This window comes from Mus caroli, unplaced genomic scaffold (assembly GCF_978045245.1).
Source record: "Mus caroli unplaced genomic scaffold, Mus_caroli_1 scaffold_19, whole genome shotgun sequence".
NCBI classification, from domain to species: domain Eukaryota; kingdom Metazoa; phylum Chordata; class Mammalia; order Rodentia; family Muridae; genus Mus; species Mus caroli.
The window spans coordinates 60,202,807-60,229,534 of record NW_028227274.1 but is presented as its reverse complement, the minus strand read 5'-3'; the positions used below and the strand labels follow the sequence as shown (position 1 = coordinate 60,229,534).

Genomic DNA, 26,728 nt, shown 5'->3' with positions numbered 1-26,728 from the left:
TGAGACAGGAACTGGAACCTCTGAGCTTGCTGGTTGGATGATTTCCATACAGGCCCTCGCATCATTGTGGGGACAGTATAAGTCACCACATCAACTCCAGGTGTGACCCCTGGCCCTTAGTCATATGATGCTCACACTCAGGGCCTGGCGAGGGATGAGCCTGCAGAGATCCAAGGAGTCCCAGGCTGGAGAGTGCCCCCCCCCCCACTTCCCATTAGTCACTGTGAGTCACAATCACAGATCAACTTCACACGCCTAGAGAAAGGACTGTGATGAAGTGTTACTTTTTAGTCATTGAGATTTTTTTGTTGTTGTTTTTGTTTGGTTTGATTTGCAGTTTTGTTTTTGTCTGTAGCCCTGGCTTCCCCAAAACTCTCTCTATAAAGTAGGGAAACCTTGAAATCACGGGAATCGGCCTGCCTCTGCCTCCCCAGTGCTGAGATCAAAGGGATGCACCACTGTACAACAGAATTAATTTTTAGTCACATGAGAACTCACAGATACACTTTCCTTGTTTAAAAAGGGGGACTTATGCCGGGCGTGGTGGCACATGCCTTTAATCCCAGCACTCAGGAGGCAGAGGCAGGCAGATTTCTGAGTTCAAGGCCAGCCTGGTCTACAAAGTGAGTTCCAGGACAGCCAGGGCTATACAGAGAAACCATGTCTCAAAAAAAAACAAAAAAAGAAGGGGGGGAGTTACAATAAAATATGACCCTGCGGCTAGTGTTCCCTAAGACCCCTCCCCTCTGAACTTGGTCCCTTGTCAGTCTCTGTCTCTTTCCCACCAAGAGCTAAGTAGTTCCTCAGCTCAGCAAACGTGTTTTTAGATCCCATCTTTCTTAAAATGTAGATCATGTGGCATGTTGTAAGTTTGTTTTAGGGCATTCAAACAAATTATACATAAAACCTTACAATTTGATTTTGCCCCATCTGTATACTAGGTATTAATTGGCTTGTTCAGGTGGTTGAATATCTATCCACCTTATTTTTCCAGTTGCCTGTAATGCTCCTCAACATGAGCTGTATGAATTATAGTTTAGAATGCTTCCAATTTTTTTATGTATTTTATGTACAAATTTTCCAATATTTTTTTATGTATTTATAGTTTAGAATGCTTCCAATTTTTTTTTAAAGGTATTTTTGCCTGAATGGATGTCTGTGCACTGCTTTCATGCCCAATGTCTGCAAAGGCCAGAAGAAAGCATTAGATCATCTGAAACTGGACTAACAGGCAGTTGTCAGCCACCAAGAAGGTTTTGGGAATTGAACCTGGGTCCTCTGGGACAGCCAATGCTCTTAACCACCCAGCCACCTGTGCTAGCTAATTTTCTGTTAACTTCACATAAGCTAGATTCATTTTGGAGGAGGAAACCTAACTGAGAAAATTCCCCTACTACATTTGGCCTTTGGGGAAGCCTTGGTACATTTTCTTAATTATTAATGTGGCAGAGCTTAGCTTATAGTACGTGCTCCCCACTCACCCAACCCCCGGAACTGGTCCAGGTCCTGGACTCCATAAGAAATTGGGCTGAGCAAACCATGAGAAATAAGCCAATAACCAGCCCTCCTCCATGGGCTCTGCATCAGTTCTGCCTGCAGGTTCCTATCCAACTTGAGTCCCTGCCCTGACTTCCTTCAGTAGCAGGTTGCTACCAGATAGTGTAAGATACAGGTAGACTCTTCCTTCCATGTTACTTTTGGTCATGGTGTTGTATGGCGGTGTTGCAGGATGTTCGATCACACCGTGAACACAGAGATTGTACTGTTTAAACTAGAAATCCTGTTTCTAGTTGGGATTTGGCTCAAGCTTAGCACACACCTTTAATCCCACTGGCTGGAATACAGATTCAGCCTTAGTGAACACCTTCAATCCAAAACACCAAAGTAAGGTTAGCTCATGGAAGGAAGCAGCTATGTTTGAAAGTGATATCTAATTCAGGGGCAAAATGATGGATCAGAAAAAGATTTGATGGAAGACTCAACTCTTTTTTTTTTTTTAATTTACTTACTTTTTATTTATACGAGCACACTGTAGCTGTCTTCAGACACACACCAGAAGAGGGCGTCAGATCCCATTACAGATGGTTGGGAGCCACCATGTGGTGGCTGGGAATTGAACTCAGGACCTCTGGAAGAGCAGTCAGTGCTCTTAACCACTGAGCCATCTCTCCAGCCCCAAGACTCAACTCTTAATGCAGTGTTATCAAAAAAGAGCTGCAGCAGTTGCAGACCTTTCTCAGCACTGAGTGGTGACCTTGCTGTGGAAGATCCATCCTGATCACCGCTTCCATCAAGAGCTCAGTGCATGACCAGCCCTCCTGCCTTTCAGACCCTGTATGATGTGTTCCAGAGGAGGAACCACTGGAAGAGCCCCTGAGCTCCCACGGTGCTCACATCCTACATCTCTGGGGCTCTGAGAGTTAAACGTGTGCTGTGCTCTCACACACAGGGGTTCGATCCCCTTGCAGAAATCACAGGGCACACTGGCATGGCTCATAGCACACCAAGAACACAACGTGCCGCTCCACGCAGGGTCTTCCTAGGAATAAAACTAGTACATGCATGGCACTGACTTCTGGGACCCTTTTTCCATGCCTGGGATCTCCCTGTTCATGATTCTGTGTTAATTCTAAGCCTGAAGCATTTATCTATACCGATAGAAGGGAAAGGGGACTGTCTTAGTCAGAGTTTCTATTCCTGCACAAACATCATTACCAACAAGCAAGTTGGGGAGGAAAGGGTTTATTCAGCTTACACTTCCACATTGCTGTTGATCACCAAAGGATGTCAGGACTGGAACTCAAGCAGGTCAGGAAGCAGGAGCTGATGCAGAGGCCATGGAGGGATGTTACTTACTGGCTTGCCTCCCCTGGCTTGCTCAGCCTGCTCTCTTATAGAATCCAAGACTACCAGTCCAGAGATGGTCCCACCCACAAGGGGCCTTTCCCCCTTGATCACTAATTGAGAAAATACCTTACAGCTGGATCTCGTGGAGGCATTTCCCCAACTGAAGCTCCTTTCTCTGAGATTACTCCAGCCTGTGTCAAGTTGACACAAAACTAGCCAGTACAGGGACTACAACCAACTTTGCATATGCTTTAACTTACGAGACAGGGTTTTCATTTTACTCCTGGATCAACCTTGAGACATACGCAGAAAAGAGAAAATTATACCACCATAGAAAAAAGTTCTGTTATTCATTATACTTGAATAGACCAAGACAAAGAAAATCCATTTGTTTCCCAGAGTTAAATAGCTAGGAAATAAAGGAGAACCCACAATCCATATGTTCTGAGTCCTCATTCTTTCTTCTTATACAAGACAATATTGTGCTTCCCTTCAGGGTAGAAGTGGAGACCCATTTGTAACCCTAAGTGATGTGGGGAGGTGTGCATCCCCAGAAGTCTAATGGTTTCCGTGGAAGACCTTATCTTCCACTTCCAGAGACAGAACTCAGATGTGAAAGAGCAAGTATGCAAAGAAGAACAGGGTAAACCTGGGGAAGAGGGTCTAAGAACTAACTTATAGTGAACATCAAGGAGTAACGGACAAGTCTGCCTAGTGTGGGAACCACTGATCTCTCTAACCAAAGACACAGTGCAGGCTGCCTGCTTCTGTCACTTTAACCAGGGCAAAGAGAATGAGGAGGCACCAGCTTCGCTGACACAGAAGATGAGCAAACCAATACGAGAGTAGTGGGCACAGAGCTCCCAAGATGGAGACACCCACCGGAAGCCCAGGGTGGTCAGTGCTAAAGATGCTATAAGGAGGGACTCAAGGAAAACATGGGACTTGAGAAGATCTTGAAGACACGACCACCATTACGGAAGGTAAGCACAGCAGCCATGGGCTCTGCCTGCAGGGGAGTGGGAGGCAAGGGAGATGCTGAGTAAAATGTAAGACGTACACTCTCAACCTGCAACCTGGAGGGGTGGAGCAGGATGTTTCCTGATGTCCCCTCAGAGTCTATTATGGGAAAGCTGAACCACAGGCAGACAAGGGAGTAACAGGCCTGTGCTCCGCACTTGGCTCTCCCTAGTGTGTATCCCCCAGTTGGCTGTACCGCAGCTCCTTCCTTCTGCTAGAAGAGTGAGAATCAGGAAGGAGCTCTGGGCCCTGAAAGGACATACCTACAAGACCTCAGCAGAATCCTGCAGTGGGGACTTCTGACTGAAGGCCATGTGGTCACCCTCAATTCTCTGAGGCAACCCTTTGTCCCCCCTCTCCCACTTCCCCCCACAAGCCCCCAGAAGCCTTACGGACATCTTGGAAACTACTTTGATTTTATTTTCAACAAAGCTCCACAAAAACAATGTGAGGAACCAGAGGAAAAGCATAGCTGTTCCAGCCAGGACAACAGGGCCAAGTCCTGCCAATTCCACAGAGGTGGGGAAGAGGACAGGCCTGGGGGAGGGAACTGACATGGGGCTAGGGAGCAGTAAGCAGAAAGCTGTCCCCTGAAGATCTTGATCTGCCCAGGGTCTGGGTCTCAGCAGTGCCCTAGGAGATTAAAGATCCCCACATGACCTTGGAAAATGGTCACATCTGTCCAGCTCCAACAGAGCACTCTCCAGCCAAGATCAGGCTTCAGGAAGTCTCTGGTACAATCCTCCTGTTATAAATATGGAGACTTGGGCCCATATAACAAGTCAACGAGGTTTGCTCCAAGGCTAATGGCAGTTGAAAGTAGCAAGCAGTCACTTGTGAGTAACTCTGGACCAAACTGTGTCTCTGTCATTGCTATGGATGCTCACAACGAGTCGAGTCTTAATGGAATCTTCATTTTATGTGTGAGGAACCTATGCGTTTGAGAGGTGTGGCCTAAAGCCGCATAGCTGGAATAGCAGCCAGAGCATCTTATCCCACGGTCTCTTTCTTTTTACTGCCTTCACCACGAAGACTGAACATTCGTGATCTCTGCCCTCCTACACCAACAGAACAACTTGGATCCCAGGCCCCTTAGTTCTGGCTTGTCAGCATCATTGGTATCCTTGTCACTTCTTTCATCAGTGACTTCAGATGCATCTTCTCTCTGGTCTGTGACCTTTGGCCCTGCGGTGGTTTAAATAATAATGGCTCCTATAGGCCCAGAGGGAGTGGCACTATTAGGAGGTGTGGCCTTGTTGGAAGGAAGTTTGTCAATGCAGGTGGGTTTTGAGATTTCAGAAGCTCAAGCCAGGCCCAGTGTCACTCTCACTTCCTGCTGCCGGCTGATCCAGATGTAGAGCTCTCAGCTCCTTCTCCTGCGCCATTCTGTCTATCTGCACGCTGTCATGCTTCCCGGCTTGATGACAACGGACTGAACCTCTGAAACTGTAATCCAGCCCCAGCTAAATGTTTTCCTTTATAAGAGTTGCTGTGATCACGGTGTCTCCTCACAGCAGTCGAAACCCTGGCTAAGGCAGGTTCCTTAGCTCTGTGTATGTTACCTCCCTCCAGTTCCAAGGAACTCAGAGGATGACTGTCCTTGCTCCTTCTTTAGCCTCAGAATCACCCGGCTGGGGAGAGCAGCTCCTCACCTGTCTTGCAGACCCTGATCTTAAGTCTGTCACATACTAACTCGCTGTCTTCATCAAGCCTCCCGACAGAATAGATGCTCAGTTAAAGGTTATTGAGTAAACAAATTAAAGCAAATGTGGGCCAAAATCTTTTCCATGTTGTATTTAGACGAGTAATTTTGCTAAACCTACATAATAAAGAAAAGTCCATTCATTCAAGGGCTGGATAGTTGGGAATGTATCCATCTGAGCCTTTTACAGTGCATCACACACACACAGTTAAACAGTTGCCCCTCAGAATCAGCAGGGGATGGGTTTAAGAATGTCCAAAATCTCAGCTGCACAAGCCCTTTATATATATAACACCAATAATATGTGCATATAACCCGTGCACACCATCAGGCATACTTTCTGTCGTCTTTAGACTACCTATAATATCCAACACAGAGCAATGCTCTGTAAGTAGTTTTCTACCATATCCCTTGAGTAGTGACGGGAAAAGCCTAGACGCATTCAATATGAACACAATAATCTTCTTCAGATATTTCTCACCTGCAGTCAGCTGAATCTCAGACAGAGATTGCCAGCTGCGTGTGGATGTGGCATCTACATAGGACCCATTTGTGGGGGGATAGTTTGTGGTGGCTTGAGTAGGAATGGACCCGACAGATGCATGTGTCCGAATCCTTGGCCATAAACAGTGGCACTATTGGGGAAGTATGGTCTTATAGGAGGAAGTGTCTCACTGTAAAGGTGGGCTTTGACGTTGTTCTATTATTTGCTCTATATATTCTAGGTTCAAAGTACTCCCACGATGGCACAGTTACCGTCTGCTGTCAGATCAAGATGTAGAACTCTCAGCTCCTTCCCCAGCATCATATTTGTCTGCACACTGCCATGTTCCCACCATGATGATAATGGACTGAACCTCTGAACCTGTAAACCAGCCCCAATTAAATGTTTTCCTTCAGAAGAGTTGCCGTGGTCATGGTGTCTCTTCACAGCTATAAAACCCTTACTAAGATAATTGGATCCCTTCATGTGATGCATTAGGTGTATTCTATATCTCATTATATGGTACATACAGCATGTATGTCCACATGTATGCATTACTGCAAAGAATATTCCAGATGCACTGTTCACATCCTTCCAAACCAAGGCTCCTGTGCTCCATATGTTACTACACACTATTTTTCAAAAGTAAGATTAGAACTTCTCCCTCTTAGCAAGGTGCTCCAGTATGTAGAGGTGGCAGCCGTTAAATTACAAACACTCCTCCCCGGTTCCTATACTTGTGTGAAGGTGAGGGTGAATGAGCACACATTCACCATACACAAGAACGAACGGTGAGGCGTGGGCAGATATGGTGGAGAGAAGCCCAGAGTGCAACAGGTTGGTGGGGGTAGGAACAAAGGAAAGGTAGGGGTTCGAGACTGTGTTATCTAAATAATAATAACACATTGGGAGAGGGTGTGGGCAGAAGGTGAAGAGGAGAGACAGACATGGCTCTGGTTGGGACCGTGAGGTCAGTAAGGATGAGCACCCATAAATAGGAGCTGCATCATGGGCAGCCCCACAACAGCCTCAGAGATCCAGGCAACGGCCATGGGTGAAGCTTGGCCGAGCTGGCATCCTCCTCCTTGTAATGAAGACAGAAAAGTGCTCTCCTGGCGATGTTGTCGCAGGGCTTTTCAACAAGCGGAAACCTGTTTCCAAGTGGGACTTGTTTGTGACCATCTGGAGCGTCAAAGTTCAAAACAAACTTCCAAACAAAGGGCTCCCTGCTCTATAGCTGTCAACCCCGGGCTCTGGACCAGAGAGAGCCATGACTCTGATCCTCTGATGACTTCTACAGCCACAGGTCGCCACCCCCCACTTCCTCCCGTCTTTCCTGCTACCCCAGATTGCTGTGAACATCCTTTTGGCCTCATAGGGAAAATAGGGAGCACTTTGGGGAAAAAAAAATAAAACCCACAACCTTTCTTTCTAGCTTTAAAACCATGAAAGTAATATTGTTCTCACATGGAAGCTTCTTGGATCTTTTATAGGGATCAACTGCCCAGTGGTCTCTCCTAAGGACAGAGTTCAGCAGCCACCAGAAGGATGTGTTGTAGAAAGAATCCCAGAGTAGAACAACAGGTTAGCTAAGCTCCATGTCATTGGAAAGTTTTAAGGCATGAAGAGGTTCGACAGGGGCTGTCTAGGCGATAACAGGATTGTCACTTTGGACAGGTGAGGGTGAAGAGTGTCACTAAGGATCAGTCTACAACGGAACTTCCATGCATCCCATTATTTGATAGAGCGCTACAGTCATTGTACCCATTTTACAGATGAAGAAGTCGGCACTCATAGAGATTATCTTGTTGGAAGTCACACAGCTAGGAAATGACATGCACCTGGGAGACCCAATCATCTGGGTTAAAAACAGGCCTTGAGCTCCTAACCAGGCTGCCAGCAAGCAGGCTTACCTGATTTAAGCTGTACGTCGTTAACTGTCATCTTCTCTCTTGTCCCTAAGCCCAGCTGATGCTACGTGAGTGTAGAGGACCTGTCTGTCCTCCTAACTACTGTATCCCTCCAAGATTGGCAGGAAGGCAGGCACAGAATAAACATCCCATATTATTACTGTTGAGTGACTGGAGGAAGGGATATACACCGTTCTTTTATTTGAGTTTGCTCTATAATTTTTTATTAAAGTTTTGAATAACAATAAATGGATGTAGTTTGGTTATTTTTATACATCTTGTTCATCTGAACTTTCTCTCGGGGAGGGGGCGGGGGGGAATATAACTTTTCTCTAAGAATTAGAACCTAATAAGATAATCTAGGATTGAATAAGGAATCCTGGTCTAAATCTGTAGCAGTCTCCAGAGAAATCTTAGAGAAGAGCTTAGGAGTTTATTAATCACTTACTATGATTTCAAAGATATTCCAGGCCTCTGCCCTTTTCAACACAATGATGTATCTTAAATGCTTCTGGCATACCTACTGAAGTGCTTGCTAAGGGAACCAACCCAGATCCTAGATGTCTATACCTTCTGCCTGTATCTGAAAACCTGCTACACACATAAATGATTCTACGAACCTCTGTGAGAAGGCTGGAACTATCTTCACCCCATCTCAGCGGAAAAGACGATCATGATACACTATGAAAGTGAATTTGGAATTCATTGGTAATTCAGTTTATCTAAAGGGTCTTCAGCCACTACCATGCCTTGCATTTAGGGCGTATCAATAGTCTCGGCTTTATGGGATACAGACATTATATTTATCTATAAGATGTCTTCGTTAGAGGGTTAAGAAGGCACTTACTTCACCTTAACCAGAGACCCCAGACTCAAGTGCATGAGGTTATCCTTACACGGAACTTCTAGTTAACCTAGAAGGGTCAGGTCTGCCAACAAGATGCTGTGCTCTAGAACTGAGAACTCTGAGAATATGGATATTCAGTTTTCTGAGTCCATACATGCCCCTTCCAGAGTCACTGTGTGGACTAGGATGGTATATATGGTCTCCTAGTCTGCTAAGTCGTTGCATTTTGATAAGCATAAATGAGGCTGAGAAGGTGCCAAAGTCAGCTGTCATAGGAATGTGAAGAGCCTCCACTATATTTTGGTCAGTTGTCACCCCAAAAATTCAAAAAATAGCCATGACAGCTAATTGCTATAACAACAACAACAATAATAATAACTCGAGGTAAAGTTGGCTGTACAAAAGCTAAGGTGGCCCAGGCAATATACCTGCTGTCTTCCTCAGAAGGGAGAGAGCAACGGGGTGAAGATGCTTAGACCTTCCACAATTAGGGTTGTGCCATATTAGGGTCACATAAGACAAGGGTCATTTTTGTCAGCAACGCTTAGCTGACACCTACTGTGCCAGGCCCTGATGGAGGAGGCCTACTGAGAAGACCCCCTTTTTTTTTTCATACAGTGAACATTTCTAGTGAGACACGGGAGGTAGGCTATTAGAGCAAATTAATCTAGTGATCCCAGGAATCAAGAGAACAAGTAGGGGAATGGGGACCCAAGTCGGAAGGATAAAGGCTACCTGAGCATCCCATTCACTGACCCAGCGGCCACAGGATACAGTTCAGTAGGGACCTACGCAAGGCTAAACTGCACCCAGCTTGTCAGCCCTGGGCTGAGGTGGGAGTTCATCTCCTCCAAAGCCAGTCTCTCCCTCTAAGTCCTCCCAGTGATAACTTTCCTTCCTTATGTAGGCTCACCCCTAGGACCCAGGTCCACCCTACCCCCCATACCTCCTCCCGGACTGCCCCCCCCCTTTTTCTTTTTTCTTTTTTCCCCCACCACCCCCAGCACTCAGGCAAAAAGCCCTGCAGGGCGGAGCCTCAGACACGCGCCGGCGCGTCCAGCAGGTGGCAGCAGCGAGCGGCCGCGCCCCCCGCGCTGCCAAGCTGCGAGCCCACATCATGGATGGCGAGCTCTCAGGTTTCGCCTGGCTCGCCTTGGCATCCCAGACCCCAGACGACCCGCGGGATTCATGAGCCGCTTGCAGGGGCCGGGGCAGGGGCCTCTGGCTCCCAAAACTGGCCAAGAGGTGGGTCCCGGGGCGGGTCGCTGCTCCCGAGGCCGGGCGGGGACGCGCTGCCTCCGCCCTGCCTCCCTGTGGTCCACACCCCCTTCGGGCTCCGCAGCCTGCCGGCTAGGATAACGCGGGGTGCGCACGAGCCAGCGCTGCCAGCCTCGCTACTACCCAGGGTTCGGGTCCCAGGTGCTGAGGACCAGGCACCTGAGTCCTCCTCGCCTGCCCCTCCTCCCTGTTCACCTGCCCTGTTCGTCCACTAGCCTTAAAGGCCAGCGGCTCCAGCCCAGACGGAGGGGCCAGCAGGGGGAGAGCGCACCTGAGGATACACAGCTGGCCCTGCTCTGCCTTTTCACCCCTAGGTGATGAGTGAGGCCAGGAGAACACAAGATTTAAAAAGCAACCGGGGCCTCCTCCGTATTGAATGAACGACCCAGAGCAAAGGCATCACCATGAACACGAGCAGTAAGTGGATCCTCCTCTCCTTTGCCATGGGAACAGGGGTGGGGGCGGGAGGTTCAGGAGCCTGCACCCGGGCTGCCTGGAAAGAGGAAGGAAGCCGGTATCTGCGGGGACACCTGACGCCCGGACTCCCTCCTTCGGTTGCTTTCGGAGCTCCCTGGCACAGGGAGAGCTTTGGGGTCTGCCTTTTCCTCATGATTTTGCTAATGTTTAATCAGCGGCGCCAGTTTCCTCTGTCGGGAAAACTGCTGTCTCCTAGCTGTGCCTGGAAAGGCCTAAGAAGCAGTAGTGTGGCCATTGTCTGACTGTGGGGGGCTCCCAGGAGACCTCCGTGCCCACATCTGGAAATCCATGGAGGCCCTGCTTGTCCCGAGAAGAGCAAAGAGGCCGTGGGCGGGCCTGGGCGGACCTGGGATAGCAAAGAGCGATTTGATAAACAAATCCTCACGAAGCCACCTTTGGGTCCGGAAGAAAGATTTAGCTTCTGTTCCCTCAGTGGTCCAGGCTGATTCCCCACCTACCTGGAGGCTGCTTAGCCTACAGGAGAACGAGAGGAAGTGGCAAACCCTTTGAGCAACAGCTCTGTCACGGCAGAAGCAATAACTGCCCTGCAGAACCTGGGCCAGACATTTAGGGTCCTAGCTACCATGAAATGTACTCAAGCAACCCAGGAAGGTCCTGGATGGGTTAATGTGACCCAGGCAATACCCTAGGAGGGCATAATTGTGTTCAAATGTCACTGGCTGGCTCTGTTGAACCAGAAGAGTCCTGCGAGCATTCCCAATTGGAGGTTCTGACTTTTGGGCTTAGTCCCAACTCTGCATCTCAGATTGCTCGGCTATGAGATCTGGAGGGATACGCCGGAGACCTTTCTGATCAAGAATTGACGAGGTCTTTCTTCAAAAGCTAGAGCTTGGCAGTAAGGGCGGGGTGAAGGGGGGGGGTCAGCACCTGAGTGAGGCGAGCCCCACTACTTCCTGACTCTCCCTCCACTTCAAGGCCTTGGCACAGAGAGGCTGCACAGCCGCTGGGATGGAAACGAAATGTATTTATTTACTACGCATTTGTGTGACTCACGTCTCTGCCGTCTTCCTTTGTGTATCACATAGCTGTGTTAAGCAAGCGAGTGAGGCTGGACTCCCTTCCCCTCTTATAACCAGAGAATTTTTCCTCTTAGCTGACAGTCTGAAATGATGTTCTGGCTTCATACCAGACTTGGGAAGTGGGTGGGGACAAGCCCTGTCAACCCTGTCACTGGAGGGCCGTATGTTTGCATCTGTGTGCTTCAGAAAAATTAAGGTGTGGATCGCCTGCCATTCCTTGCTCTATCTAGGGGGGGATTTTTGTTTATGGGAGTCTTTCCCAGTAACTGATAGATGAGAAGGAACTAAGAAAGGCGATAAGCAACTGACTCTGCCTTTTTGTTGTTCTAGAATCTTAAGAAATGTTTGTTCTATTAGCAACACTGAGTATTTCAGACTGAAAAAAACAAAAAAACAAAAACCCCAAAAACCCCAAACCAGGTTTCCCTTCATCCTGTCTTTTCTTCCTTCCTTTGAAATAATGATCAATGTAATATTAGGGGATGTTAAGTTTACAGTCATGCTGGGAAGTGATCAATAAAATAACCAGGACAACCTTGGGAGCCCCCAAGCATCCAATAGAGAGGAATGCTCAGTAGCTGGAGCACCCTATGGGGAGTCTCAGGGCCTGAGAACTGGGCTTTATCATTGAGCTTCATCTCAACAAGGAGACCTTGCAGATGGAGAGAATCAAAATCAGACCTCATAGAGTAACAAGGTCATAGGGCCACAGAGCAGAAGACTGGCAGGAGGCCCTTGGCTCGTCTGATGTGATCAAAAATGTTCTCCTTTTAGATGTGAAATAATCCTATTCACACAGCGCCAATTCACAGTGTTAATTCCAATACCAGTTAAGGGGTCCACATGCCAGTTACCAACCTGGGCACTGCTAAGCCCCACACAGAAACTCCCACTGAAGCTGTGAGGTGGGTGGTTCCAGCTTCGTAGATGAGACATTACTATTGGTATTTGGTCATCTCAAGCCATTTATTTAATTGTTGGACTTCGAAAGGTTCTGGAATGTGAACTGTATTTGACTAGTCAGTGGTTCAGGCGCCAACATCGAAATTTGGGCAAACTATAACTTATTGCTCAACTTCTAATCAGGTCACCTGGAGAACACAGGGCTGCGGTTTGGAGGCAACTAACTGTAAGAGCAGCGACAGCCAGCTGTTGTGACAAATGGACTGTTATCCTAGATATCTGGTGGCTGAGGCAGGAGGAGTTCCCTGAGTTCAAAGGCAGTCTGGGCTACCTGGTAAATTCTAGGCCAGCATGAGTTACAAAGTGAGGATCTGCTGAGAAAGAGAGAGAAAAGAAGGGGAGAAAAGAAGGGGAGAGGGGAGGAGGGAGAGAGGGGGAGAGGGGGAGGGAGAGGAAGAAAGGGAGGGGGGAGAGGAAGAAAGGGAGGGGGGAGCTTACTTTGCCTCCGAGGGTCCCAGTTTAGGTGGCCTCTCTCATCTTAGTAATGGTGTGGTCTTCAACATGTTGCTTCATCTGCAGAAATATAAGTTGGAATGGAATCTACATGTTACGCCTTTGTGTAAAACACTTAGTTGACGTGCTTGTCTGTGGGCACAGCTGACATGTCAGCAACAGGTGATTATCAGCCGTCTTTACTCTGGCCATCATTGGGGTCACTGTCACCACTACATTAACTTTGGAATGTTAGCAAGCAGTCCTCTCGGGTGTCACCCCTTCCCAACGAATTGAGAAGCATACCTGGAGGAGGGTTATATGGAATGACAAGGACGGGTTCCATAACCATGTACAAAACTATGCTTATTAACAAGAAAGTTGCTCCACACTCTACGAAACAGGACAGTGCTCAGCCACTCGTTACTGAGTGTAGATTTCAGCATTATCTGGATCCTTGCTTCTCTCGGTGTGATGAGCATTAGCAAGGCATTTGGAAGAAGAGTGATTCTGAGGCCGGGGGAGGCGGTGGACCAAAAGGTCGCACCAGGTGGGCTCCCCACTCAGAACCAATGAGGGGAATGGAAGAGACCACCTAGCTCAGGATTCCCTAAACCTTTCCACTTGTCATCCCTTTCTGTCCAGTAAATATTTACACAGTTCCAGGTGTGTAGCTTTATAAAAAGGTGCAGAGATCAAATATCTGGGGAATGAAGAAATGGCTCAGCAGTTCTTACAGATTTTGGTTCCCAGCACCACATGGCAGCTCACAGCTGTCTGTAATTCCAGTTCCTGCGAGTCTGATCTCCTCTTCTAGCGCCTGTGGCATTCGCCATGCATGTGGGGCACATATGTCCATGCAGATAAAACACTCATCCACACAAAATAATAAAATAAATAAACCAGAAAATAATGTTCAAAAGAAATCAAATATTTGCTGATAATAAATTATAAAGAAATTAATTTTGAAATAATTCCTTGATATCTAAGTACTATACATTTACTACATATCGATAACTGAAGTAAATTTGCATGCTGCCATGATATATGATCATTTACTTTTGCTTAACTAATTAAAATCTTGGTTGACTATTTGATACAGCAGGGCATAGAATACCCGTGGCATTTTCAGAGTTTAACCGATGTTTTGGTTTTGGTTTTATAATCATCAATTCTGAAAACACCATGTCATGTAAATGCACAGAACAAAATGGCAGAAATATGTTTAGGGCCATCTGAGAAATTGTTGAAAATTCTGTCCTAATCCGAAGCCGAAATTCATTGAACAGTTTTCTATGAAAGTAAAGTCAACAGCTCACATAGCAGTTCTTAGAAGCAATTGTTCTAACCCAATGCAATCTGAACGAATATACAAATGTAGCATTTGCCTGCTGAAGAATGACAGTTTAAGCAGTAGAAAAGCCTTTGTTTTCCATGACTAAACTATTAGGTTTTTATAACAGCAAAAAACATGAGCAAGTACGGTGAAAACACTACTGTTCTGAACATGCAGTAGCTCGAATTTTCATCCAGGTGTTTGGGGTGGTGTTTGTTGGCACCACGTGGTGTAGCAGCACCCTCAGTGAGGTCATGTGACACAGCCCAGCCGAGACCTGCCAAAACACCAAGTTCATTTGATTTTGAATTCATCTATGTCCACAGAGCACTCAGAAACCTTTCACCGTTGCCAATTTTTTCATAACCCCTGCATTGTTACACGGTCTCATATGTGTTGCAACCCCAAGTTTAAATGTTGTATGCTAGAGGAGAGACTGAGCTTCGAGGCTCTGGGGCTCTTAGGGCCATCTCCATCATCTGTCTTCTTTCCTTCTACACATGGGTCATTTAAGTCTAATGCCAGGGGTCATTTGTCACCTGCCCCACTGAAGCATCTCCTAACTGATCTGTCCCATCCCTCAGTTGTTCCCCCATATTCGCTTTCTGTGTGGCCTTCTGCTGCGTGTCACGTGACCCAGACCCATCCCTCCTCTGTGCCCTTCTTATGTTTGCCTCTTTCATCCCACTGAGAGCTTGCTCCTCTGACCTTCGCTGTTCAGAAAGTCCTCTCCATATCACACCAGCCCCTCTGCCTACTCTCCACCTTCCAAAGCTGCTTTCCCAGATCTCATTCCAGCTAATATCTCCACAGTAGATGTTCACAGGCTCAGAGACTGTTGTTCTCTGCCACTCTGTACTCACGCATGTGGTCCCTGCATGGGGCCCATCTCTGCAAATACCCAATGCCACATGGGCTGTGGCATGCAGCCTGTGGCAATGACACACTCTGGGATTTTCATGAACCTAGACCAGTTGCTGTCTCAGTCTAGAGTCACGGATACCAACTGTACACACTCAAGCAACAATATTTTATTGTTTGCTGAAGTTCTCGTGTTGATAACGAGGAGTTCCAAAACTTGAAGAGACAGAGTTGATCCCCAGTGTGCTTGGAGACCTGGACACCAGAGTCAGTTTCATGTCCCATAAAGTACCATAGTACTCACTGGAGTAATAATATACTCAGTGCTTCCACAGATCCTAAATGCTATGATTTCTTATGTAGGAAACTTAGGGATGGGTCATACTCAAGGTGGGATGAGCATCCTGCCCACCACAGACCATGCCCTCTGTGCATGCTAACTTTTCTTTTTGTTGGAAAGGGTATTCAGAAATTATTTAACCCCACAATAAAGTTACTGGCTGGAAGAAACTGTGCTTTGGAGTATGGCTCCCTAGATTCCAGCTCAGGATTTTCATGATCTCGGACATAACAGATCATAATCTAGAATGTGATCGGTAAGATGCAGAAAAGGTCAGAGTTCTTGAGAGAACCAAATGAAATGCTCATGGGAGGTGGGTGTCAATGAACAGGGGTGAATCTGAGGTTGGCCGTTGAGTCAGGCAAGGTTCTGAACTGATGGTGCCATAGAAGCCAAGCTCTCAGACTGATGGTCATTTCAGAAGGATGGTTTCATCATTACAGTAGCCAGTATGGGGGCTTTTGTATATAAATGAAGCCATATTATTCAGGAAGATGTTTAACCCAGCATTGTATTTGGCTTAAGCTATAGAGAGCAGATAGAAAGTAAGAATCCTATGTGGTTGACACACACATTGTCTTGGTTCAGAAAAGGTATGAGGCCAGGGTTTGTGGTGGTTAGAAGATAGAAATAAGGAGAGAAAGATCCTTCAGAAAATAGACCATGCAACATGCCACCTATTTGTGGTGTGGGGATAAAAACAGAGGAGGATTCTCACAGCTGGGCTTCTGGCAGGGGCTAGAAGGGCACTTTATAGGGATATGAGAGAAAGCTTTTTCCCAGATATGTGGGAAACATGCAGAAAAATAAGAATTAGCCCAGGGGAGGGAGCCTAGTTATGGCACCCACTTCCCAACCCTGTCATGATGGCCCCTGGCCTGAAGAGCAGAAGGAAGGAACCAGAAGGTTCATCTAGGTGCTGGGTAGGCACTACCTATCCGAGCCTGCCCTTCTTGGCTCTCAGAGAGCAACCAACCCAGTTCTAGGGAAGTAGCCAGGGAAAGGAATATCATTATCTGCTCTCGGATTCACCATAGTGGCCCAGTCCCACTAGAAGCCATAGGATAGGAAAAGCAGTTGACAGGCTGTAACAGCCATTCACCCACAGCCTCACAGGGCTCACAGCAGAATAGGAAGAGAGGTGGAAGACAAAGGAAGTCAGTGTGGACTCCAGAACAGGTAGCAATGTCTCTGCTGATGCCATTCCCTGCATCCCGTGTCCTAAGCCTTCCTTAAGAGAAGACGCCATTTACAACATAGAGTGAAGCAAATGACAATCGAATTGCTTCCTATACAATGAAGCAGTTGTTGACAATGATTACCTGAGAGGACCTAGAGAAATAATGTAAATAACCATTTTTAAATCACCCAAAATGAACAGCACACATCTCTGAGGAATCATAGTGTGATTTCAAGAGCACTTGGCTTGTAGAAAGGAAGCGATTTCAGAGTTCTGAATCCCGACTTCCCTGTCTGGCAATGCTTCATCTGGCTGAGATAGCATCTGCTGTCGTGAATGGTCAACCCCTGGCCCTCAACCAACATGCACCAGATTCCATTGTAAATGAACAGAAAACAACCAGAAGTGTGTAAGCAACTCCAACCCTGGGTAGTTTGCTGATTAAATTGTCATCCTGTAGTTCTTAAGGGGACACTGGACTGAATTTTTTTTATTTTAAACTCATCCTTGTCCCTTACTTACTGTGTATCTTAAGTAAATTGCCTGCTTTCTATACCAACTTCCTTCTTTGATGATAATCAAGGGGGCATGGAGTATTAACAGGATTTCTCATAGAGGTGTTGTGAATAAATAAGCCTGGGTGTTAAGGAGATGGCACAGCAATTAAGAGCACTTGTTGCTCTCGCTGAAGGCCTTGGTTCCATTCCTAGCAACCACGTGGTAGTTCACAACCATCCATAACTCCAGTTCCAGAGGACCTTATGCTTTCTTCTGACCTCTGAGGGCACCAGGCACTCACATTGCGCATATACATGCAACACAGGCAAAATACTCATATACATAAAAGTAAAATAAATATTTTTAAAGTAATAGTTAAGTCTGTAGTTGCCTAAAGGGATATCCAGCCCATAACAAGTGATTATAAAATGAGTAAGTTATTTCACTAGGGTTTCCACAACCAAGTATTACATGCTGAGTGTTTTGAACAACAGAGTTTAATTGCTTTATAGTTCTTGAGACCACAAGTCCAAAGTCAAGGCCTTAACTCAGTGAGTTTCCTTTGATAGTCTGAGGTTCCAGAAAGCTCCTGGTCTATACCTAGACATCTTCTTGTTTCTCTTCAGACCTTCCAATTCTTGCCTGTGTTTCTGTCTAGATTTTCTCCTCTGGTAAGGACACCAGTCATACTGGAATAGGGCCACTCACATGACCTCATTTGAACTTGATATCTACAAAACGGTTTTCTGCAAATCAGGCCATGTTCTGATAAACCAAGCCTTGAGATCTCCAGACAGGAATGGGGGGAAGACTCAAGTCAACCCCCAGGGCCATGTCTGCCAGGGGCAGCCCTCCAAAGGAAGCGCTCCCTGTAGGTAGGTTTCTCCAAATAGCAGCCAGCCCCCAGAGCTGACAGGTGATCTAAAATACTAGTGTCACCTAAGTTCTCCCTCCAGGGTTGATGGTTTAACACTCCCTGTGCCACTCGTGACCAGCAATGTCACCCTCCTGGCTGGAGATAGAGCTCCGCTGGCAGAGTGCTTGACTATACCCAAGAGACTCTGGGTTGGATCCCGGCATAAACTGGGGTGGAGGCAGCACCTCTAATCACAGCGCTCAAGAGGTAGAGGAAGGGGGATCAATTGTTCAAGGTCATCCTCAGCTACAGAGCCACCAAGGCCAGCCTGGGATACTTGTGATTTTGTCTTAGAAAGAAAAAAAAGGGAGGGATGGATAGATGGAGGGAGTGAATGAGGGATGGAGGGAGAGAGGGAGGGAAGAAAAAATAGGAGTTGGGGGAGAAAAGGAGGGAAGGAGCAAGGAAGAATGGAAGGGACAGAAAGGGAAGGAGGGGGTGAGGAATCTCAAATAGGGGAAGACCAAAAGTGGCTAAGCATATTCACACTCAGTTTGCTGAGCACTCATCACACACACACACACACACACACACACACACACACACACACAGAGACAGAGACAGAGACAGACTCAGGACATTATGCAACTACAGTATTGTAATAAAATTTACAGGCATGGTCTTGGTTTCCAGTTTGCCTAATTCCTGGTCATGTTCAAAAGGGTAATCAAAACTGGACAATGTACTCATTCAAATATTATTTGCTAAAAACTCAGCTGGCACCAGGCATGATTCTGGTAGCAGACACTAAATGTAACTGGTGTAGTCTGCTTTCATGGACCACACAAGCAAGTACAATGAGCCTCTGGTGGACAGCATGCTGGGTTTTCCCTGGACTGGATTTTAATAAATGTGAATTATTAACTCATCTCAAAATTGGGATTTCGAGCTTATCTCAAAAACAAAACTAGAGCCAAGTCAAGTGGTGGTGGCACATGCCTTTAATCCCAGTACCCAGGAAGCAGAGGAAGTTGGATCTCTGAGTTCGAGGCCAGCTTGGTGAGTTCCCAGACAGCCAAGGTTACACAGAGATATCCTGTCTGGAAAAAAAACAAGAAAAAAAAACAAAACAAACTCGAAGGTTGCAAAGCACCGCTTCCCCCATTCCCCCAACATAGCCAGTCAGTAGGATTTATAATTCAGGTATGCTGTATGTATAAAAGTCTATTTAGCCACATTGACCCCCACTTCCTGTCACTTTAGTATTTCTATGTTACTTTACCTCTATGACCCTGGATTTTATAGCCCAGTCTAGCAGATGACCTATAGAGCATCAAATGGGGAGAAACACCTCATCCCATGGAGAACCCAAAGCTGGTCCATGATGCTTAAAAAACAAAACTAGAGTCAGGTGATGGTGCATGCCTTTAAGCCCAGAACCCAGGAGACAGAGGCAGGTGGATCTCTCTGAACTGCTAGATTCTGCCTGAAGTTGGTAGATGAACACCCTACCTCCCACCACGCATTAAAATTCCCTTGAAGGGAGCAGACCCCACTGTGAGCCCTACTTCCTTAGCTGACCTACACCCAGAGGTGGATATATTATCCTGTTACATGCATTTGAGCAAAGGCAGGGTCCACTATGTCTTCTGGAGGTCAGCTTTGGCTTCCAGGGAACCTGGTAGTAGAAAATAGGACCAAGAGCAAAGAGGACTATTTTGGATCAGTGGTTCCCAATGCCTGAAAGGCATCCTCTGGGGGCTTCTTTGATGGTTGTTCCATTTTTGTCGTGACATAGAAAACATACCTGGTCCAGCTGAGGACTTCCAGTCACAGTGTGAGCTCTGTGTCAGCTCAGGAAGACACCTGCCAGGACTGTGTCCTGGGAGGAAACAACAGGGATCTCACCTAGCTACCTGGGGCCTTTCTAGAATAGCATAATTCCCCACACCCCCATGGGGAAGTTCGAAGAAAGCAAAGCACAGTGCTTGTTACACAGAGGCCGCTCAGAAGACATCTGAGGAATGAACTGGCTGATGAAAAGCCCATACGCTCTGTTAAGCTTTTTTGATAAAGACAGATGACTGTGCCTCATCCTTGACCATAATTCCCCTATCAAGGAAGGAGAGGCTGCTGAGGTGGGCTCATCTCAGACTCAGGAAGCGACACTAAGCACAGTGAGCTGCTGGCCTATCTGATTCAGGCTATGTGGACTTCAAGAGATCAGAGCAGTGCTCTGCTAGAACCTGCTTAGGGCTCTACAGAAGCATCATGTGCTGAGAGGACAGTGGTTCCCTGTGTGCCCAGGCCGAAGTGGCCGGAACAGTGGAGGATGCTAGGGAGGCAGGAAGACACCAGACTCAACATCACACATTGGTCCGTGTCTGCCTGAGAGCACAGTTAACTGTTAACCTCAGAAATTCCAGGGGAACCCAAACCAGACAAGGGGCACATAGAGGCAGGCTCCCCACTGCTTCTGCACTGGTGACCAGCCCCACCCACTCCCCGCCGACTCCCCCTCCATCCTGGCAGAATCTTCTAGAGCTGCTCCCTTGCATCTGCTTAATTTTGTGCAAAGCAAAGGCCTTTCTCCACGGGCTGCCATCACTTGCCCTCACCAGCCGAGCCAATGAGATGACTGCTCTGAGTAGTCTAATGACACAGTTGATCTATTTTAAGCACCTGAAGCGTACTCCACCAAGTGCCAATCTTCCTGCTGCGAGCCACTCTCAGCGTGCAGGAGCGAGCAGGCTGCCTGAAGGCTGCTCCTGCATTTTAAGATCCGGGAAACCTCCCAGGAATCCTGGCCCTGCTGTCCAAAGGTAGACTGGAGCATCCATTGAATTGTGTTATTTTCACAGTCAGCATGGATGCGCTGCCTCTGATGTTAGGATTATGTGACCTCAGGTAACCATAAATCCCCCTTTCAAAGGGCACACACAGAGCTGAGACTGTCACACACATAAGAAGAGGAGACCTGGGAGGCAGCATTTATGGAACAATGAGAAGCCCAACCTCCATCAAAGATTGTTCCTCCCTCTCCTCCCCTTCTTCCCCTCTCTCTCCTCCCCTCCTCCTTCCCATCTTGCTCGTTGTCCTCCCCCTCCTCTTTCCTCTTTTCTTCCCCCTTCTCCCTTTCCTCCTCTCCCTCCTCCTCCTCTCCCCTCCTACTCCCTCCTTTCCCTCTTTCCAATGAAGAAACATTCTTTTCTAACTGTAGCCTGTGACTCCTTACAACACTCCGGAGTTCCGGATCTAACAAAGGCCCCCACATGATGCTGAGTTCTCACCACTCATCACAGATAAACCTAGCACAGTCTGAAACGATTATGATCATTAGCTCATTGACTTTCCTTTCGCTCCCTTGTCCCCTTTAAGAACTCCTGTGTTGATGATGTGACAGACGCTGCCTGTTCTGTGCTGCTCTATTCTGTGTTCCTCATTCAGTGTTAGATGAATATTGTTTTCGCCTATATAGAGAGAGCGGAGGTTCAAGGCTTCCCGTGCATTAACCCGCTGAGCCATCGCAAGAAGCCTGCATGGTGCATGCCGTGGACTATACTTAATTCACAGAAAAAGAAAGTGGCCCAGAGAAGACACAGCTGGCTCCAAACCACAGATTTGAAACAGGTGACGGAGCCTTGAGTAGATATATGGACAGCTACGTCTAATGTTGTTCTCCTGCATAAAAAAGAAACTGAAGTTCACAAGCAGATCACCTGGACAAGGTTCCACAAGCCGGGAAGCAGCTGCGCAAGCGTCAAACCATGTCTTCCGGCTGAAGCCACCTTTCCTGACTTCCTGCTCCGCCTCTGCATAGTCTTTCCCTGTTTTCTGTGAGGGAAGCTCCAGGGAACACAGGGATGTTAGTCTTGCAGTTGGATATCCCGGTACAATTTGCTCATTCAGTCAAGCAATAAACAAATCCCCGATCTAATAGCAATGATGTTCCAGGCGCCTGAGATGGGCAGGATAGAGACCTCAACCTAAGACCATTTCCATCCAGAGTTGTCAAGGGACAGGCACTGGGAACTTACTGTGAGGGAAACCTTCAGGTGGAGAGAGAGGGAAGGCAAGGTTTGATGAAGGCAAGCCAAAGTCCTTTGAAAGACCCAGGAATGTACCACTCAATCTAGACCTCAAGGGGATAAACAAATTTGTGTCAGGTCAAGGAGAAGGGACAGCAGGACTTGTATAGTTATTCTAATTGGCAAGCATCTCATAGCCCCTTATTGTACAACCCCTGAGGCCTGGGTCTTTGGCTGGGAACTGGGACACAGAACACCACGAAAGGGCATGCGCATGTGGGGAAGGGTCAGGCAAGCCAGCTGTTGTGCTCGTGCGCTATGAGACGTGGCTTGATACTTGGTGTGACATAAGCTGGAGGAGGGCTGGGGAGGATCAGGTCTTTGAGAGTTTCAGGTACCAGCTAAGGAGTGTGCGTTCCAGTCTGTAGTTGATGAGGAGACACAGGAGAGTTTGAGCCGAGTGACCTGACAAAGCTTGTGCATTATTTAAGAAGAACGCATGGCAACACCCAAATGATACACTGCAGAGCCGGGGCGGGGGGGGGGGGGGCGGGGGGGGAGGGCACTTGGCAACAGGTAGCTGTACATGTGACTTAGGAGAGGGAGACCACGGGGCTGCCAAGAGGTTGCAGCGCTGTGGTTCACCATACATTATGGCCTACATCATTCCCCTTAGGCCCACAGGTGGGTCTGCTATCTGATTCTGCTTTCTGACTCGGTGCAAACTGAAAAACTTGAAGAACTAGGTCACTGACCCAATCAGGAAACCTAGATCGTGCTAAGTGCTTGAGCTACAGAGCCGGACAGGTAGGCTGGGTTCAGATTCCAGTCAGGAACCCTGCTTGCTGGCCACATCACCTGCAGGGACTTATCTCTCCCCACCAACACTTCAGTTTCCTCTCTAGATAGAGTGAGTGGTGGATGGAAATGCTTTGCATAGTGCCCAACACAGGGTAAACACCCACAAAGGCAGTGGGAGCATGGTGAATACAGTCGAATGTGTTGGGAGAAGCCCCTTAAATATGTGAATAAGCCTCACACTGCAGTCTGACATTGACAGGCCTTCATCATTCCCGCGTGGATTGATGACACAGGACTTAATTGTTAGCTAATAAACTGCAAGCTTCATTACATGTTAGACCCCATTCTGACACTCCCCATAAATAGTCGTCCCTCCCCCACCCATTTTTTTATTTCAGCTGTGAGTCAGAGGTCACATTGATTTTTAAGGTGAATGTTCACTTTATTGGGCTTGCTTACAGTTCAGAGGTTCAGTCCATTATCAATTATCATAGCAGGAAGCATGGCAGCAAGAGAGAAGGAGAGAGAGGGGAGAGGGGAGGGGAGGGGAGGGGAGGGGAGGAGAAAGAAGAAGAGAAGAAGAGAAGAGGAGAGAAGAGGAGAGGAGGGGAGGGGAGGGGAGGGGAGGGGAGGGGAGGGGAGGGGAGGGGAGGGGAGGGGAGGGGAGGGGAGGGGAGGGGAGGGGAGGGAAGGGAAGGGAAGGGAAGGGAAGGGAAGGGAAGGGAAGGGAAGGGAAGGGAAGGGAAGGGAAGGGAAGGGAAGGGAAGGGAAGGGAAGGGAAGGGAAGGGAAGGGAAGGGAAGGGAAGGGAAGGGAAGGGAAGGGAAGGGAAAAGAGATCTAGGCTTTCAAAACCTCAAAATCCTCTCCAATGACAAACTTCTTTGTAGCCATAGCTACTCCAACAAGGCCACACCTCCTAATCCTTCTAATCCTATGAAAAAGTTCCACTCTGTGGTAACTAAGTATTCAAAGATATGAGCCTATGAAGTGTGTGTGTGGGGGGGGGCATTCTTATTCAAACTACCACAACTTGCCTCAAGATAAATGTTAAAAATAAAACTGACATATATGCAGAAGACCCAGGTCAGATTCATGTCTGCTTCCTGATCTCTGAGTCCTGGTCAGTGGATTCTGTGGGTCATGTTCTTGTGTTCTTGTGGTGTCCTTGATTTCTCTGGCTCCTCCAATTCCTCCTCCTCTTCCTCCTGCTTCTCCTCCTTCTCCTGTTCCTCCTTCTCTCCCTCCTTCCTTCCCCTACACTCCTCCTTCTTCTCTTCTTCCCCCTCCTCCTTCTCCACAGTACTCCCCAACCTTCATCCAATATTAGCTTGATGCCCCGTGGGACTCCAAAGAGTGGGCATGAGGGCAATCCCTGACTCTTTTGTCTTGATTTGGAACCCTTCCTCCTGCTGCCTTGCTTCATCCAGCCTTGACGTGAGAATATGTGCCTGGCCTTATGGTAGCTTGTTATACCATATCTGATTGATGTCCCTGGAAGGCTGCTTTTTTTCTGAGGGGAGTCGAAGTGGGGGTTGGATCTGGAGGAAAAGGGAAGGTGTGGGGAGAGACTGGAAGGAGGGAAGAGAGTGGAAACTGCAGTCAGGATGTAGTATATAAGAGAAGAGTAAGAATAAAGGTAAAAAAATTAAATTAAGGGAGTCCTTATACAAGACCTCTGTTAATCACTATATAAAAACTGATTTAAACTGATATTGTAGACCTAAAGAAAATAATAGCTATAGGTCATAAGATTTTTATAAGAAAATATTGTTAAGTATGTTATGATCCTGAGGTAGGCCATGACTTCCGACTACCTTGATCACTAAAATAAGTTAAAAAAAAAAAAAAAGCAACAACCCAAATCAACACATCCCAAAAGAATGAAGATATATGGCCAACAGACTACCAAAAAGGAACTCAGCATCATTAGTTTTTGGTGGAATACAGTTCAAACACCACCCGGTAGCTAGCATTTCTCATGTATGGCTGGTGGAAATCCAAAGGGCACAGCTTTGGGAAACTACATGAGAATTTCATAAAAAATTCAGGATACACCTACCCATGATCCAGCAACACCTCTCTCAGCTGTGAATGCACGAAAGATGAAAACATATATCTACAGGAAGATTTATGCAAGAATGTTCCTGGCGTCTCCATTCATCATAGCCCAGAGCTAAAGGTAACCCAAATGTTTTTCTGCACACAGGCCAGATAAGCAGACTGAGACCCATTCCTACAATGGATTGTTACTTGCTAAGAAAGAGTCACAGCCTGCTAATACAAGCCACAACATGAATCAGTGATAGAAGCTGGTGAAGAGGGAAGTTAGACGTAAAGGTATAAACTGATTCCGTTTATATGAAGTTCAAGAGCAGAAAAAAAAATTTGATTGTGGTAGGCAGAAATCATAACAGAGAACAGGCAAGATTAACCAACATAGGCAGGAATCGTAACAGATGTCACAATCAGTAACATGCTTGTCAGGAAAGCCAAAGACTTGAATTTAAATATCAGCACTTGTGTTTTCTTTTTTTTAAAAAAAAAAAAAAAGAAGAAGAAGAAAGCATAAAGCTGGGCACAACTGCACACATCTGCAGTCCCCACATTGAAGAAGCAGAGACAGGAGGATCCCTGGTGAGCTCCAGGTGCAGTGCGAGAGCCTGACAAAAACACACAGAGAAAGACACCAACATCAGCCTCTACACCTGTGTACACACACACACACACACACACACACACACACACACGTTTACCCAGTTGCAGGCACATCGGAAAACACAGGCACACATAACAATACACACATAAAGAAGTCATAGCAGAGTTTGCTTTTGACCAGGAGAAAAATGTCTGCAAAAAGTCACAGCAGATTATCCAGAGACACGGAAATGTCCCTTCTGTTGATGACGGCCTTGCTTGCGTACTTACCGAAACTCTTAGTGAGATCTCTGGGTTAATGATAATAAGTTGTGCACAGTTCCAGCATGGCCCATGATTATCCCCCTAGACTCTGATCTTTAAAACAGAACTGACTTCCAGCGTCAGCTGTCCTGCTGAGTTTGTAGTCCCTTGAAGCTGGTTTTTCATCAGGCCCATCGTGTTTCATCAAGCCATCCTGCTTGTCTTAAAGGGCTAGTTCAACACAACACCTTTAAAAGTATCATTTGTTGATAGGCAAACCTTTAAGAATTACGCATTTCAAGAGCCACCTCTCCAACATATTTGTACTGCTCCCCATGGCCCTGATATCCTAACCACACTGGCCTCCTGGATGTGACCATGTCACCTCAACCCTAGACTTGGGTTCCCTTTCATGCACCTTTTTTCTCCAGCAGACTTGTTCCATCCCTGGTCCACAGCTGATTCCTTCCCATCTCTGTAGTGTTGCTGGAATGCTTCCCTTCCCCCACTCTTCAATTCCTTCATTCTGCCCACCCCATTTTGTAAATGCCTCTTTAATTACCTATCGTAGCTCTCTCCCATGTAATTATCAACTCCCAATGCCCAGGAAACACAACTGTCTCCCCAGTCTGCAGCACAGAGAAATTGCCCAGGAAATACTGATAAATAATGACTTTTGCCAATGTGCATGAGCTGAAGACTTGGCAGTCTAGTTGTGCTCAGAACTTCCTGCTTGAGGCCAGGTCCTCACTGGGGTTTGATGGGTGCCAGAAGTGACACCAGACTAATTCTCACTTGAGAAGAGCCCTTCGTGTCAAGGGATTCAGAGAAGTCTTTAGGCCGCCTTGACCTCAGGAAAGACTGAGACACTTCCCTGGTATTACTGTGCATATGGCTCCTCCATTGGCCTATGGCCTGGGAGACCTCCA

At 47.1% G+C, this 26,728-nt stretch overlaps 1 protein-coding gene across 3 annotated transcripts in view; it reads left to right on the top strand.

Annotated features, from left to right (window-relative positions):
* The first annotated feature begins 9,904 nt into the window (after positions 1-9,904).
* The window catches only part of Ablim3 (actin binding LIM protein family member 3), a 122,072-nt gene continuing 105,248 nt past the window's right edge, over positions 9,905-26,728 (top strand). For 2 of the 3 annotated variants that reach the window (XR_015046123.1, XR_015046122.1), the window contains exons 1-2: positions 9,905-10,055; positions 10,403-10,505. Coding sequence is in view for 1 of the 3 variants with exons in the window: in XM_029471984.2 (XP_029327844.1) it covers positions 10,493-10,505 (13 nt within the window). In the remaining 2 variants the exon portion in view is untranslated. Of the gene's footprint in view, positions 10,056-10,087; positions 10,506-26,728 lie in introns of those variants that run through there. The other variant, XM_029471984.2, reaches the window with a different exon arrangement.